Below are 17,089 nucleotides of genomic sequence, written 5' to 3'. Positions count from 1 at the left end.
CCTGTAGCGAGGATGCATCGTCTTTCATAGAGTAGTTCCATTCATATTGAGTTCATCCAGTTAAATTTAAACAATTTCAACTAAGCTCTGACATGTATAATTGTGGTATGTTATGATATGTGGATATATTTATGCAAGTTCCTGATTCGGCACTGGAAATAGAGCAATAAAATCGGTTAAATGGATAGATCACCCCAAAATTAAGATTCTCTAATCGTTTACTGACTGTTATGTGGCTCCAAATCTTTATGAGTTTCCTTTTTTCTATTGAACACAAAAGAAGATATTTTGAAGAATGTTAAGGACTTGCATTGACTTCCTTAATAGGAAACAAATACTATGGAAGTTAATGGTCAGTTTTTTTAACCAAAGTAAGAAACTCAAACAGGTTTGTGACAAGTGAATAAAGAGTAAATAGTGACAATGTCACATTACAAATCATCAATGTTAAGACCACTTGAGTAAATGCTTACAAATTTTAAAATCTACTCCAGTTTTTACTCATTCTGGATATCTTGGATGATAACTGTGATCAAAAATATAAACATTACTCCTGTATACAGCTGGCATTAAGATTACAATCGAAATTATTGTTGTATTTCACATGTTTTTCATTCGATTGTTTCCTGCCTACTTATAAGCTGCATAACAACTTAATAAATAGTTTTTATCAATATACAGTAAAGCCCCAAATTATTCATAACCATGGCAAATTCTGACTTAAAGTAACTTAACCCTTTAAATGCCCTATTTTGACTGTTTTATATAATGACTGTTAAAGTCATTGTTTTATTTTTTTTACAAATTGGTCTTACACTTCATATTTTCTGTATTAATTCCGGTAGTTTTGTCATAAATCGACATATCAACCATTTGGTAGATGCTGATATTTTAGAAATTATGGGATGTGTTGGGGAAAAATGCATTAAGTGTATAACTAGCGACATTAGGAGTTCATACATTTTTTTCAGTCGAAGGGTTAAAGAAATATTTTTACTTAAAGAAATATATATTTTCCACAACGATGCCTCTTGTATATCGTCTCATCATCTTTTGCGAGAAGCCTGCATCATTTCCGATTTAAAAAATATTAATAATAAAAAATTGCTTGTTGAATAAAAGTAACTTTTAAGTCAGAATTTGCCTGGGATATGAATAATTCAGGCTTGACTGCAAATGTTTAATATCTGAAATGTATGACAAAATTTGCATTAAAGCTTAATCGGTTTATAGAGTATAAAAAAAAGCATGAAACTAAAAATGCAATTGAAAAAAATAAGACATTAATTTATTTTCAGTATATGTCTGTTTTGTCTTACTATTCAGTAGTTTCACATTTTTAGTATAAATAAGCAAGTTTATACGCAATATTACTTATCAAGTACACTACCAGTCAAAAGTTTGGGGTCAGTTTTTTTTTCCATGTTTTTTTTTAAAGAAAATGATTCTGTTCATCAAGGCGGCATTTATTAAGTGTAAAAAAATGGTTAAATATATATCATATGTAATATTATATAATATTTATATAAATGTATTACTATACTATTTATATATAAATATTACTTATTGTATGTAGTTTCAAATGAAGTTATTACTCCAGTCATTATTGCTTTATAATTAATATTATTAATATTAATATATTATTAATAATGATTTCTGAAGGATCATATGACTCTGAAGACTGGAGTAATGAAGTGGAAAATTCATCTGTAAAATCAATGGAATAAATGATTAAATGAAATTATTAAAAAACTTTTTTTAACTGATATTTTACACTGCAATAACATTTCACAATTTTACAATTTGTACTGTATTTTTTTGATTAAATAATTGCAGCCTTGGTATGAGCTGGATAAGCTTATTTTAAAACATTTAAAATTCATACTGACCCCAAACCTTTGCCCGTCATTTGGAAAAATCATATTTAAGCTGTCTTATTTGCTGTTCATTAATCAAATGTGCTTTGTGGTGTCAAAACATGTCCAAACTACTCAAACAAATTGACAAATCCTCAAGGCCTGGAACTGTACACAAGGAAATGTACTTTTCAAAAGAAAAGTCACTTGTTTTTTATTTCTGTTTAAAATTTTGAAACAGATAAAAGCTATTAGAAGATGTACAAGTCTCAACATTGACATGATGACTCACCCATTCCATGTAACTCAGTGACGTCTGATAATCGTTTTTGTTATTCATAAACTGACAGTAATAACAAATAGTATCCTTTGCGATGGATCAAGCGAGTCAGTGTTTAGTCACCTGGCCACTTAAACCTGTCATTTATTTAGCGATATAATAATAGGCATCCAATTGATTTGATTTGGCTCTTGTTCGCTATTCACAACAGGTCATAAGCATTCACATCTTCACTTACTCCCCTTGTGCATCTGCGTGTGTGAATTTTTCTGTGTGTCAATATGTGTGTGTGTGTGTGTGTGTGTGTGTTTAATTAGAGCGTGCGTTTGTCTGGAAGTGTTTTGTCAAAGGCGAGGGCTGACCAGGCTGCCCTCTCCTTTTGTGAAGCTTAAAGTCGAGTCGTGTTAAATGAGTCTGAAACAAATTAGCAGAAGCACGCAGCACTTATGCCATAGACGGCTCCAGCATTGGGTTTCAAATTAAAACAAAAGGAGCCCTATCTCCTTATCAGCACTAGTTCCCCATGAAATACAATACGGACCGTATCTTCAGGCAAGAACAGACAGAATTAGAAAGAAACCCTTCAGCTGTCCTCCTCTGCGGTCCATCTCTTCCCCTCATCCTCTCCACTGGTGGCTTTTTATGCTGCCTTACACAGCTGAACTAATGTCGCTTCATTTGCTCCTGTCTTTAAAGTTGATTTGGTAGCATGTCAGGGATATCGTCTCCCCAGGGCCAAGGCTTTTAACTCGGTGGATGAAGGAGTGGGACGTTTTCTTAAATATGAGGCCATTAGTGAACTTGGCCTGCAGAAATGCTGCCACCTAGTGGAACGGATCAGCTACTCTTACATAATTTGCTGTTAGAAGTTTAAAGTGGTTGGACTGCACTAAAAATATCTGTTCATTAACGGTTTCCTTTTATTTAAGGGTTTTTAGTTTGTTTATAGCTGTGAAGTGCAGTTTGGGATATTGATCTCTGCTCTGTCGTCTTTTACTTTTGAAAATTCAACTCTACAGTTTAACAAAGCGACTTTTATTTTGAAATAATATAATGTTTAATAAATGATATATAGAGAAATAAGTTTGTAAAATAGCAGAATATGTACTGGCAGTTTATTACAAGGTTTTTGTAGCGTAATATACAACACCACCACCCCAGACACTGTATTATTTTAAACCAGGGGTGCCCAATCGTTTTCTTATGAAGAGCCAAAATCCAAACTTGATTGATTGTGGTAGGCCGAAGCTAAATATACCAAACTGTCTTAATTGAATAATATAAAAAAAATATATATAAAAATCTTTAATTGTATCAATAATTATATATTTAAATATTTTACATTTTATAATCTACTTACAATAAAACCATAAACAATCTCATTTATAACATATTTATTGGCCAACAACTAAAAGAAAATGTGTTTTAGGGTTTCATGACCCTTTAAATATCAGATTAATTTACATTTAATTTAAACATTTCATTTCAGCTTTTTTGTAGCTCAGCAATTAAACAAACAAACAAAATGTTATGTGAAATTAGAAATGACAATCTCTGTTTGAGGGATTCGTCCCAACCTTCCCCATCATTTGTCCATCTCTTCTCTGATTGGTTGGCGATTAGTTTGAGCCTCTAATTTGGGAATCTCTGCTTTAAACTATTAAAACAATAAATAAAAGTCACTTTTTGGAAGAAAGGTTGAGGAAGGAAGATTAAGATCCCATAATTCAATTCATAAGCATAAATAAATGGGAAAAAATAAAAACATGAATCACAAAATATGGAAAACAAGGATGAAGTGAAGATGCATCGTCTTTCACAGTGCAGTTTCTTTCATATTCAGTACATCCAGTCAAGTTTGAACCATTTCAGCTGAGCTCTGACATGTATAATTGTAGTATGATATGATATATGGATGTATTTATGCAAGTTCCTGATTTGACACTGGAAATAGAGCAATAAAATCAGCAAAATTAGGGCAGATCAAATAGATAGGTTGTCCAAAAATGAAGATTTTATAACTGTTTACTGATTGTTAGGTGGCTCTTTATGATTTTCCCTTTTTTTCTCTGTTGAACACAAAAGAAGATATTTTGAAGAATGTTAAGGATCTGTAACCATTGACTTCCTTAATAGGAAACACATTTTTTCTTAATTTTTTTTTTTACAGTGTGGGATCGAGTTTATTAATCATTCTGTCAAAATCTGTCAACGTATGCTTTGCCTGAACAAGTAAATGATTGTGTGGAAAAATCCAGGTGTGTGTTTGTATTGTTTTTTTGTATGATTAGTTTTTTTTTGATATCCACTTTCCAACAGCTATTGGAATTTTTCTGTTTTCACACTATTTTGGCACTCAATTTATTTGTTTTAAAAACCGCTTTAATATTTGTGGTTAAAGAGTTAAATTATGCAAACTCTTTACTGAGCGCTGTTTCTGGTCGTGTTGTATTGGAATGTGTGCTGGAATGGGAATTTGAATGGCATGATATCGGGCAAAAGGGATTAAATGTGTTTCTTTGAACATAACGTAAAAAGCCATTTCTTAAGCTGAAAAAAATGTCACCATGTCTCTCACAGATAAACAGGTGGTTGTGTCTTGGAAAGTGCAAGTAAAAAAATCTGTTTTATGGTAAACAGATGAAATATGCACTGTGGTTATAGCCAGGAATTATAGTATGGCAATAAAACATGCCACAATTATTTGATTGGTCATATGATTGTGATTATTTGGTCTTATCACAATTATTTGAGATTGAAGAGTGTAAATTTCAAATAAAAGAGAGTAGGTCTGCACAATATACCATTTCAGCATCGTAATGTACGCATCGACAATCGTCACATCGCAAGATATGCAATGTTGAGTGAATTATAGTTGACCAGGAGCCACAGAACATGTGTGGTTTGTAGAGTCACTGCTTAGTTTAACCATAATCGAGTAAAAGTTAATCATTTGCCTGTGTTTTTAAGGACTTTGACTTAGCATTTTAAGAGAGAAGTTTGGTCACAAAATGTATGATGTTCGGAGGTGTAACAAAGATTAATTGTGTTTAAGTATTTATACGATTTACGCAAAGAAATAGTTTTTCTTAGTTAAAATTTCTGTCATGTTTCTTGTCCAAATATCTACATTTTAAAGTGAAAATGCAATTACTTGACTTACGCCATTGGCTGATAATTTAGCTTGTTTTAAGGAGAAACTCTTAATTTTGACATTATTCTACTAAGGGTGAAAACAAAACAATAGTTTTACTTGATCTCCAAGAATTTGTAGATATTTGGACTAGAAATGAGACAAATAAGAAAAGCATTTTTTGGATTGTGGATGTTCCATTTATGTACCTGAATACTGTTAGAATGCCCAGAAAACCGTCTAATAGAGCAATTCAAACCATCTTGTGGAATTATCACAATAGTTATCGCAGAAAAATAAAATATCGCAATATCAGATTTTTCCAATATCGTGCAGTCCTAAAAGATTTTAAGTGTGTAAAATGATATTACACACACAGTCAATTAATATATTATATTATAATAAAACTGAAATATTTTTGCTCAAAATCAACAATTTGTTTATTTAGGCTTAGAATAAAAAACTGCAAAATTTATTTTTATATGAACACGATTATTTTAAAATAATATATTTAAAGTAGATTACTGTAGATTTCAAAGTGCAAACTAAAAATTATTTTCTTTTGGATCTTAGTTTTTAAATTGTTAATAAATTTGAAATATATGTTGATATGAAATGTATATTAAAAATGTACATATAATTTGGCTTTATTTTTATATTTTTATTATTATTATTCAAAGAAAATCATTTTAGGAAACTGAACCTATTAAATATATGCAACATATTGAAATGATAACTCCGTTTTGCCAAGCTCATACGTATAAATGTTTAAAATGTTAAAAGGAAATGAGAAATCTTGGGCATTAATATCTTTAAATTCTGGTCTTTTTCTGTAACCTCTGCATTAGATCTACCGGAAGTGTCCCACTGAGTCCTGTTCTAAATCTGTCTGTGTTCTTTTAAAATTGAGGAGCTGACCTTGTTTCTCTTTCCCTGTGTGTGTGTGTGTTTAGAGTCCTGCAATGTCTCTGGTGTGTGAGGAGCCGGACTGCTGGCTCAGAAGAATCCCTGTGACCTCAAACTCCACAAACTCAAACTGCACCATCTACAGTCAGGGTACGACACAAAACACTCTCTCACATTCACTCGGCCTTTCTTCAGGGTCTTAAAAAGCCTAAAATTTTAAGATCAAACTGAATGTATTTATGTCATTATTCTAAGTCATGACTATGTATTTACCCTTAAAAAGTCTTATATTCCCTGTAGTATTTGTATACTAGCTCTTTGATCATTTTAAACCAGATTAAAATTTTAATTTTTACTTATTTTAAACATAATTTATCTTTTTCTTGGCTTTGCTACATGTGCACATCTTTACAAACAGCTATTTATTCATTCATTCATTTTCCTTTGGCTTAGTCCCTTTATTCATCAGGGGTTGCCACTGCGGAATAAACTGCCAACTTATCCAGCATATGTTTTACACACCCTTCCAGCAGCAACCCAGTACTGGGAAACACCCATACACACTCATTCACACACATACACTACGGCCAATTTAGTTTATTCACCTATAGTACATGTCTTTGGACTTGTGGGGGAAACCAGAGCACCTGGAGGAAACCCACACAAACACGGGGTTAACATGCGAACACAGAAATGCCAACTGACCCAGCCAGGACCCAGTCAGCAACCTTCTTGCTGTGAGGCAACAGTGCTAACCACTGAGCCACCGTGTCCCTTATTTATTATTTTTCATACTTTTTTTTTAACCATTAATTTAAATGTCAGTGATGACGCTAAGTAATTATCAACAACATGAAGTTTGCGTGTGGAGTTGCTGAGTGAATGAATTGAATTATCTATGAACTGAACTGAATAGGTTGTGAATAAATTTGAAGTACACCTGTAAAAATGTGTGACACCAAACCCACACTACAGAGAAATCAAAGCATCATCTAATATGAAATTATCAGATTGTGATATTAGAAAAAAAATGTATGAACATAACGTAAAAACTAAACAACAATATTGTATTTGTGGATCCGCGTGCCATTATTAATGTAGTCTTTTTTGATCCATGCAACTTCGCAAAGTATAAATCAAGCTTAATACTCATTAAACAATATTAACAACATTTAAAAAAATGTTTCTATCCCGTGTTGGTTGTTCTTTTATCGAGATTTATACAATCACTGTATGTTTTGCTGTATTTTATTGATATTTTCATGTATTGTTAGCTTTTTAGTTGTGTTGTATAATTTGTTTTTACTGGTGTAAAGTAGGGCTGCACGATATTGAAAAAAATCTAAGGTCACACTTTATTTTGATGGTCTGTTTGTTGAATTTAAGTTACATTGCATCTACATGCCAACTAATTCTCATTAGATAATAAGTAGACTGTTAGGTTGGGGTTGGGTTAGGGTTATTGTAAGTTGACATGTATTGCAAAGTTTATTATAGTCAGTTAAATGTCTGTTGAAGGAGCAGTATCAACAGATTTTAAGCAGAGAGTCTACTAATACTCAAATGGACCATCAAAATAAAGTGTTCCCAAATCTAACATTGCGATATTTTTTTATTCTGCGATTTAAATACAATTTTACTAGATGAGTTTCCAAACTATTTGGTAAGAATTTATGATCTTAGATTGATTGGGATGATTCTATAGCGGCGTGCATAAAATATAAACAATTTACAAGCATAGATAAATTCAATAAAAAAAATATACAAATTAAATAAACAGCATTTTATTGTTTTCCCAAGGAGTCGAACTGTATTCAGATATACAGTAATTGAATAATCAAATGTAAAATAATACGGCATAGTCTTCGTTTTATAAACAATTCAATAACATTAATAGTTATTAATTTGTCAAAGTTACAAATGGTACAATTTCTCAGGCCTGAATGCTTTTAAAATCCTAATAAAGTCACAGGCTTAAAAAAACCCTGTTAAATGATCAATTAAAATCCAGACCTAATGTTGCATATACTCGCGATGTGACCATTGCGAATGATCACATTGCGATATCGATGCTGAAACGATATGTTGTGCAGCCCTAATGTAAAGCACTTTGGTCAACCTTGGTTGTAGTAAGGTGCTTTATAAACAAAGGTTGATTGTTAGACCAAATATAATTAGTTGTATTACCACTAAAAATGAAACCACTCATAATAGTCTTCAAAAGGTTTTCAAAATTTTTAATTTCGCTTCTTAATAACGTTGTTTTGGTTTCCTCCAGGAGGAGTGTTGTTCTGTAAGCTGACACAGGAGCTGTCCGCTGGAGATGCTCTTCTGGCTTCGCTGTCCAGCTCCAGCGGTGATCATTCGGCAGGGGCCCACGGCGTGCGGGTGAAGGAGGAGTCTGCGTACCCTGCCGCTCTACACTCGGAGATCCAGCTCCTCCCGCAGCAGGCTGGCATGGCTGCCATCTTAGCCACTGCTGTCGTTAATAGTGAGTCACTGCTTGCTGATAAACACAACATGTCTTCACAGCTACTTGTGGCTTTCTGAGTGTGTTTACATTTTTATGAGCGAGGGTGGGCTGTGTTTATGCATATGTGCGCAAATCATGACATACTGTATGATGTGTAATGGATTCAAATGGATTTCTATTTTTGGTTTGTTAATGAAAGTTCTACTTTCAGAATTGCCTCTTCAAAAAGTAGTTTTTTGGATACTGTAAAATTGTAATATATTTTAAATAGAGTTCTTATTGGCACATACCATGATTATGTAATATTTGATTTGCTTTGAAATATGTCATATAAATAGTATGTCGTTTTAGCACAGTAAAATTTTAAATATCTTGTAAATACACATTTTATAAATTAACATTTTTTATTTTTAGTAATTAATTTAAAGTAAGTGAATATATTTTATACAAACTCACAATCAATGCCTTACACAGTTTCATACTGTGTTGTAATTGATGTTAGTTAAACACAGTGTTGCCAGATTGGGCAGTTTCCCTAAAAAGAACAAACATAGAAGCATTGGCTGATTGATGAACAGCACCTAATTATGTTTAAATCATTTAAAATGCTAATGGGATGAATGTATACCCAGTTTCGAAAGTAAAACATACACTAATAGGTAGTGTAATCTACACAACAGTAAGTGCAGTGTGAGGTGGGGGGCAGTGTTTTGAAATGAGTGGGTATGTTGTGGTTCTGTGACTGCTGATGTTGGCTGCTGTATGGTTGAAAAATTATGTAAGCTATAGGATCATTTCAATTTAAATAAATTAAATTAAAATAAAAATATCAATCTAAAATTAGTTATTAGATTACTAGTATTTTAGTTACTATTACTAATTACTATTATTAATTACTAATATTAATGTTTTTTTTGTGCGTTTGGGCAGCTTTTGGGCTGGAAAAAGTCAGCTACGTATATCTGGCAACACTGGTTCATTGCACTCAAAAGTTACTTGTCATTAAATTAAATTATTGCTATACTTATATAAATTGCATTATTTTATATATAAAATTACCAGTTTAACATGGTAAACATAATTAAGTAAACATTTAAACATTTAAAATTGGAATATTTAACAAAATTACATTTTTTTTATGTAAATAAAGTGTAGAATACATACTTGTTTGCAGTATGTTGCTAGATGTAGCAAATAGATTGCCAAAAATACAGTTCAGTCATCAAACTGAAATGCAAAAATAATGACTGTTTTCATACAAGATTGAAATGCCAAAGCATTTTAACAAGGGAAAAATAGACATGATACATTTAAATTGCTTGTCATTCATGCCTATGACCAATAGGTGACAGTGTTGTGCCAGCTCCAACCGCAGCAAAGTTAATTGGCTGATGCAGCCCTTCCCAATATCAGCTAAACTGCATGAGGAGTGGGAGTGGACATGGACATTCAATGATGAAGGAATGAATAATAACTGTAAATAAGGCTAAAGGGTAAAATTTGATCAGCCCAACTTTGCGCATCCCACTGCATTAGCTGCGCTGTGAGTAGACAGATAATTGGGATGTGACGGTCGATACCAAATATAGCCTATTCAACATGTGCCCTGACACCAGATTGGCCCGATTACACACACTCTCTTGCGCGCATCACAAACTCGCTGTACTCGTTGCCGTGGAGATGATGGAGCAATTCTGATTGCTTTTTCAAATTTATAATTGTGTGTGTTTTGTGTTTGTTTGAGGTTGTATATGCCCTAAGTACATTGATAAACAGTGCACATCCTGCATATGATTAAATGCATAAAGTATATCAGTTATGGATGGGCTTTTAAAATGAAAACATGAATAGCATTTCAAAAAAGCATTAGAATTGCCAATAAAACATGAGTTTAACTAATTAAAGTTTCTAACTAGTTAAAACTGTAGTCTACATGCATAAACCAGAAAAATATGCAACAAAAGTAGTTTATATCCTTCTCTAATTCTATATTTTTTCACAACTGTGTGTTATCTTTCTACTTACCAGTCCTATTTTGTGTGTTTGTGTGTGTAGAAGACATCTTTCCTTGCAAAGACTGTGGGATCTGGTACAGAAGTGAGAGAAATCTCCAGGCTCATCTCATGTACTACTGCGCAAGCAGACAGAAGCAGCAGACCGCAGCTTCTCCTCCACAGGACAAGCCGAAAGATTCATACCCCAACGAGAGGCTATGTCCCTTCCCACAGTGCAACAAAAGCTGTCCCAGTGCCAGCTCTCTGGAGATCCACATGAGAACACACAGCGGTGAGACTTTTCTTTTCTAAAATGGCAGGCTTGCATTAATATTATCTGTGCTTCACTGAAGTGGCGTTTATGTCTAATTCGATTGTTTGTTATTTGTATCTCCAGGAGAGCGTCCGTTTGTGTGTTTGATTTGCCTGTCAGCTTTCACCACTAAGGCAAATTGTGAGCGGCACTTGAAGGTTCACACAGACTCGCTGAATGGTGTGTGTCATGGCTGTGGCTTTATTTCCACAACACGAGACATCCTGTACAGCCACCTAGTCACCAGTCACATGGTTTGCCAGCCTGGCTCCAACAGTGAGGTTTACTCACCCAAACTGCCTGTGGCTGCAGGTAAGAGCTCTAAAAACTCTGCACATGACAAGATAATCCAGTAGATACTTTTTCTTAGTATAGACACCTACATGTTTAGAATGATGTCATTTGAAATCTACATTTTTGTAGTATCTGAATGTCTGTCATTTTTCCCTTTGTGACAGGCTTGAGTCCAGGAGACTCTGGCATTGTTCTGAAATGTCAGGTGTGCGGCTACTCTGCTGACACCCCTGCATTACTTCAGCAGCATGTCCACACACACCTGGAAGTGAGGGTTCCAGCTGAGAGGAGCCCCACACCTCGCCAGAGCAGTCCTCCTTCCTCTGAGCTCCCTGAGCTGCAAGATACAGAGCCTGCTGCCTGCGTACCACGACCCGACTCGTCCAGCCCTGGAGCCAATGGCAGCTCAGCCTCTCAAGGCTGCAGTCCCTTCAGCCAACTCAACATCAAAGAGGAGCCACGTTCAGACTATGAAAATGATGCAAAGGAAGAAGAACAAGTGAACAGTCCTCAAGAAAATGCTGCAGAGGCAAGCTCATCTCAGCCTACTTCACCTAAGAGCCCCACTATGGTTGCAGTAAAAGCAGAGCCGGCCAGTCCCACCCCAGGTTCTAGTCCTGCACATTCTGGAACAGGGGGTTCAGTTCTCCCTGGAGGAGCAGTGTTCTTACCGCAGTACATGTTTAATTCTGAGGCAGCCATAATGCCCCAGGCATCTGAGATTCTGGCTAAGATGTCTGAGATGGTACACAGTAGACTTAAACAGGGACAAGGACCAGCAGCTGCACAGCAGAGCTTCTACCCACCAGGCTCTCCAGCCAGCGTTCACAAGGGAGCCACTTGCTTCGAATGTGACATTACCTTCAACAACATCAACAACTTCTATGTCCACAAGAGGCTCTACTGCTCCAGCAGGCATCAGCAAGGAGAGACTGGAGGCCTTGTGAAGGAAGGGGCTGTTACTGCAGCTGCTCCTCCTGCTTCCCACGCTGCTTCACCCCAGGCCAGACCAGTCAGCCGTGCAGCTTCAGCCTCACCCAGCTGCCCTGACCCTGCACCAGGAGGAACAGCCTCGGAACCCAAGGTAGTGGAGGTGAAAATTGAGGATACAGGGCTGAAAGATGCTACCTGCTCATCATCCTCAGAGGGAGAGGGACCTGGGGGCGGGCAAGCCAGTGAGGGTAGCCAAAGTCCTAGTGGATCTGCTGAAGACCAAGATGATGACCCCACTCGCACATTTTGCCAGGCATGCAACATTCGCTTCAGCCGTCATGACAACTACATTGTCCACAAGCGATTCTACTGCGCCTCTAGACATGATCCCACCAACCAGCGCCCCCATTCTGGCAAGGCTGCTTTCCTACCCCAACCTATCCGCACACGCAAACGCAAGAAGATGTATGAGATCCACATGGCTCAAACTGAGGCTTTGGCTAATGCCACTACTTTGCCAGCAGGAACTAGTTTGGGGGTTAACCAAGAGGGCCCTTCTGTTCCTCTATTGTCCCAAGTGTCCACTCCTACACGCAGCTCAAGTCCTGAAGGAGAAGGACCTATAGACTTGAGTAAAAAACCCAGACTAAGAGAGAGCCAGAGAAAGGACAGCATTCCTGCATTGCCCCTTTCTGATTACCACAAGTGCACTGCGTGCAGCATTAGCTTCAACAGCATCGAGAACTACTTGGCCCACAAGACCTACTACTGCCCAGCCACTACCATGCAACCGCAAACTATGGAGCAACTAAACCGACTGAAGAGACCTGCCTCCACCTCACCGAAGAACAGAGCCGTGGACCAGCACTCTGATTCCAAAGTCCTTCAGACAGGTAAAACCGCAGCTGTTGCACATGCATCTGCTGTACCTGGCTCAGAATCTACCCCTCCACATGTGCAGGGAGCAAAGACCCCCAGCACCTCTCCAGTAGTGTGTCCCTACTGCCCTCCCAACAAACTGCTAACCTGTGATTTGATGGAGCATTTTAAAACGACTCATGGTCTGGTGCTCACACTACAGCAACATCTTGAGACACAGTCCACTGGAGTCAGTCCAAGTCCTAGCCTTAGCCCACGAGAAGGAGCTCCTCTCACCCCTCCTAAACCAAGCTCTCGCCCTCGTAAGGACAGCTTGAATGGTCGAAGCATCAAGCTGGAAGCAACCTCTCCTTCCTCCCCTGTGCTTAATGGAAGTTCACTAGAATCTCAATCTGTGGGATCTAGGTCTCCAAAAACTGCCCCCCCAGCTCTTTCTCCTAAAGGACTAACTGTGTCACCTGTGCCTGAAACTTTAAGAGAGACGGGGCAGCTCGGCCACAACACATTGCCCACTGTCCTCCCTGAAAAGGCAGCCCTTGCTATTAGCCACACCCACACAGTTCCACCGAAAACACCTCTCGCCTCTCCTTTGCAAAATGGGAACACACGCTATTGCCGGCTGTGCAACATCAAATTCAGCAGCCTCTCCACTTTCATTGCACACAAAAAATACTACTGTTCCTCTCACAGTGCCGAGCATGTCAAGTGAACCCGCTGCCCTGTCAATTCTGCCATTCCTCTCATGCATAGAAGTGCCAATCACGGCACTGCCCGACCTGATCCGGACAGAGCATGATAGTGGGACTGTTACTAGCCAGATACTGAGGTCTCCATGCCTACCATGTTATCTGGTGTTGTTACGATGGTAACTTATTACACGTTATGGGTCAAGTTTGTATTACACTAAGAGATGAGACTACCTGCACACAAATTGTGCCCCACTGACCTATTCCCACAGTTTAGAATCTGCTGATGGAAGGTAACATCTTGCCCTTTAATTAGCTGTTTTAATCACTCCTGTGTTTCATGTTCATTTTAATTAATAATGACAATGTATATTGGTAAAAATTGTTTGTCTGAGCCATTTTTGGTTTCTTTTGTTTGAATTCACTGGGGACAATTCTGACCCCCTAGTGGAGGTCTCGCTATCGAACATGGTCTGCAGATTTTTGTCAATACACTGTTTAAAAATAAGAAGAGTAAATAAAAACCTGGTTAAAATTAATGTCACCAGGTTACCAGCTGAATATGAAAGGTTTTGATTGATACTAAAATGTGAAGAAACTATTTATGTTTTCAGTCCTTATCCATTTCACGTTAGTTAAGTTCTACCTAGTTTTGTTTTCATACTGTCAAAAGGAATTTCAATCTTCAGTGTGGTGTATTTTCTTGGTTCTTTCATGTGAAAATGTGTCATATTTGACTTTGCTTTGTGTTGATCATTGGGACTTGAGAAGTAATTCTGTAAGTGTTGGTCTAGTAAGGGGGAAGATGGCACACAACTGTACTGTCTCAGTATTTGCTCATGGATGGATGTGCATTGCGGATCTAAGGACTGTGGCAGGCTTTAAGGGTTTGGATTTCAGACAGTGTACAAAGTTAGTTGTGTCTCTAGTCACCAGCTCACCTTTGTCTCTGTCGCTACCACAAAACTCTGCACTGGTTCAAATCCAAAACCCCTTTTAACCTGCAGAAGAAGTGCCATCTCTACTCTAGACAAACTATCATGGACATGCAGGGAACGGCATGTTTGTTTGGTCTCTTTTTTCTTTTTAACCTCGAAATGAAGTATAGCATAGAAAAGATTCATATCAATGTCTTGCACACTGTTGAATAACGTTGAAGGCCACTGAAAGCAAGAGAATTCGAAACTGACTCATTACTCGTATCGCGTATTTCTTAAACTGCTAAGCCAGTGTCGCTTTTGTCCTACTCTCGTTTGCTCTGTCAATTATTTGCATTCTTGATGATGACTCAGTGATGGTTTGTGCTCCTCTACATGTGCGTTGTATGTTGAAAAGAACAGCGTCATGCAATCTATCCTCCTTTGCAGGCTACCCTTTGCAAAGCCTTAACAAAGACTCTCGTCAATATGTCTGAAACAACGGGTCACTTACGTCCAAAATTCTCATCACTGTCCCCCCACTAAGTGGACTTTGTGTATGTTACCAGTGGTGTTTCCCCATTTCCTGTGTTACAAGAAAGCAACCTCAGTCGTCTCCGCGGTAAGAACAGGAACACGAAAACCGTGTGCAAATGAGAACAGTTTAAATTTCTCTCTGCTGTTGTGGGTTTGCAACGGTGCTGCACCAGCTCACACAGAGGCGTTTACAGTTCCATTGTTTTATCATTTAGCGACTGTCGCAAGTCCAAAAGACCAGTGCTGAAAATCTTTCCGAATCCCTTTTCTATTGCACTGTGTTGTACAAAAATGCTGAATGTTTTAGTTTTAGGAGCTTTTTTGTATGTATTTATGTTTTTACAGCACTTTTCATTGTCCAAACCTATCCCCGAAGGACTTACTCGTGAATTTAGAACATTCTAACACAAGTGAAAGGTAATTCAAATACTTTGTGAATAATTAAAAATGTTGATGGAAAAAAGAAATGAATGTCAACCTTTTTCTTTGGGTTTGTTTTTTGGTTTTGTTTTTCAGCTACAAAAAGTTCCACTACACACTTGTCCAAACTATGCATGGGAAATAAAGAGTCCAGAAGGACATTCAAAGTGCAAGAGAACTTGTCGTACTTTTCTCTCTTTGAGCAGTGTGTAGACTCTGATGCAACACATAATGCATTCTGGAAATGTTTTTTTTTCTTAATGACAAGATTTATTTGTTCTCTTTGGGTTAACAGTATGAATCCATGTTTGTATTGGCATGTTTTGCTTCTATGTGCATGAGAACAGCAATCAAAGACAGTTACGCCATTTATGCACTAATCCTCATGTCAATCAAACACTGTATGTTTTTCTTTTTAAGTTAAACACTGAAATATTTCTTTTGAAGAACATCCAGACTTCATTTCAACATACTACTAATGTGCTATTTTTACCTAAAACTATACTTTATACTCTATACTTTATACTAAACCAATACTTTAAAATGTAACTTCATACAACATATCTAAGAATAGACCAAAATCTGAGCCATGCTTAACTCCCATCTTATCTTGTTATACCTTTTTAGTTAGTTACAAATATTAATTAGTTATTTTATTCTTTAGGAATGACTTTTTTTAATATATATACTGAAAGTAATACTAGTGTGTAAAGAATAGGGAAATGAGCTTTTGTAAGTGAGCTATAGTGTTGTGCTAAACTGTAATCTTGTTTTGCCAAATGATCTTAGAATTTTGAGAATATAATTTCTGTTTCAAGAAATGAGCCAAACCAAGCGAGAAAAACTGTAATAAGTTATTTGAGTCAATGCAGAGATGTGTCGATGCAGTCCTCCAAGCTTATGGGGGTCAATATTAATTCTTTTTCTACTGCACCATGACTTTATATTCTGTACTGTACATTATTTCTGTTAAGTGGCAAGACTTTTGTCTGTGTAAAGTCAGACCTTACTGTCCTAATTAAATAAATAAAAATTAAGACATGATCATATTTTATTTTGGTATAATCAATGTAATCTAAAGGCCTTTGCCTTTCATATAAGCCACTTCTGATACCAAATGATCAACTAGAAGTCAAGTTATTATTTGTTCTTCCTAAAACTTGGATAGGTGATAAGACTTGTCAGGTAGTGTACTAGTTCTCTTTTTAACATGTTCTGATATCTGAAATTAGTGTTAATAATTATTAAAAATGTACTTGTATCTAAAAAATAAAAAAGCTACTGTATAGTATTGATAGAATAAGTATTAATATTTAATCTAGTACCTAAAGAATAAGCACTAGTAGGTGATGACTAAGTAGTTCTTAATAGAAAAGCAACAAGTATATAAGTGTGTTTTATGTATTAAATAGTAAAACAACTTGCTATAAATACTATATGTCTATAGAACATGTTTGAAGCATTGTGC

The 17,089-nt window shown here is 36.4% G+C and overlaps 1 protein-coding gene across 1 annotated transcript in view; it reads left to right on the top strand.

Moving 5' to 3' along the window:
- Window positions 1–15,858, top strand: part of zfpm1 (zinc finger protein, FOG family member 1) — a 126,258-nt gene extending 110,400 nt beyond the window's left edge. Inside the window, exons 5-9 of the mRNA XM_056478593.1 lie at window positions 6,223–6,325; window positions 8,454–8,666; window positions 10,704–10,934; window positions 11,040–11,267; window positions 11,414–15,858. Of these exons, the coding sequence (XP_056334568.1) occupies window positions 6,223–6,325; window positions 8,454–8,666; window positions 10,704–10,934; window positions 11,040–11,267; window positions 11,414–13,770 (3,132 nt within the window). The 3' untranslated portion in view covers window positions 13,771–15,858. The remainder of the gene's footprint in view (window positions 1–6,222; window positions 6,326–8,453; window positions 8,667–10,703; window positions 10,935–11,039; window positions 11,268–11,413) is intronic.
- Window positions 15,859–17,089: the final 1,231 nt, after the last annotated feature.

This window comes from Danio aesculapii, chromosome 18 (genome assembly GCF_903798145.1).
Source record: "Danio aesculapii chromosome 18, fDanAes4.1, whole genome shotgun sequence".
Lineage (NCBI taxonomy): Eukaryota > Metazoa > Chordata > Actinopteri > Cypriniformes > Danionidae > Danio > Danio aesculapii.
This window is presented reverse-complemented; position numbering and strand designations above follow the sequence as displayed.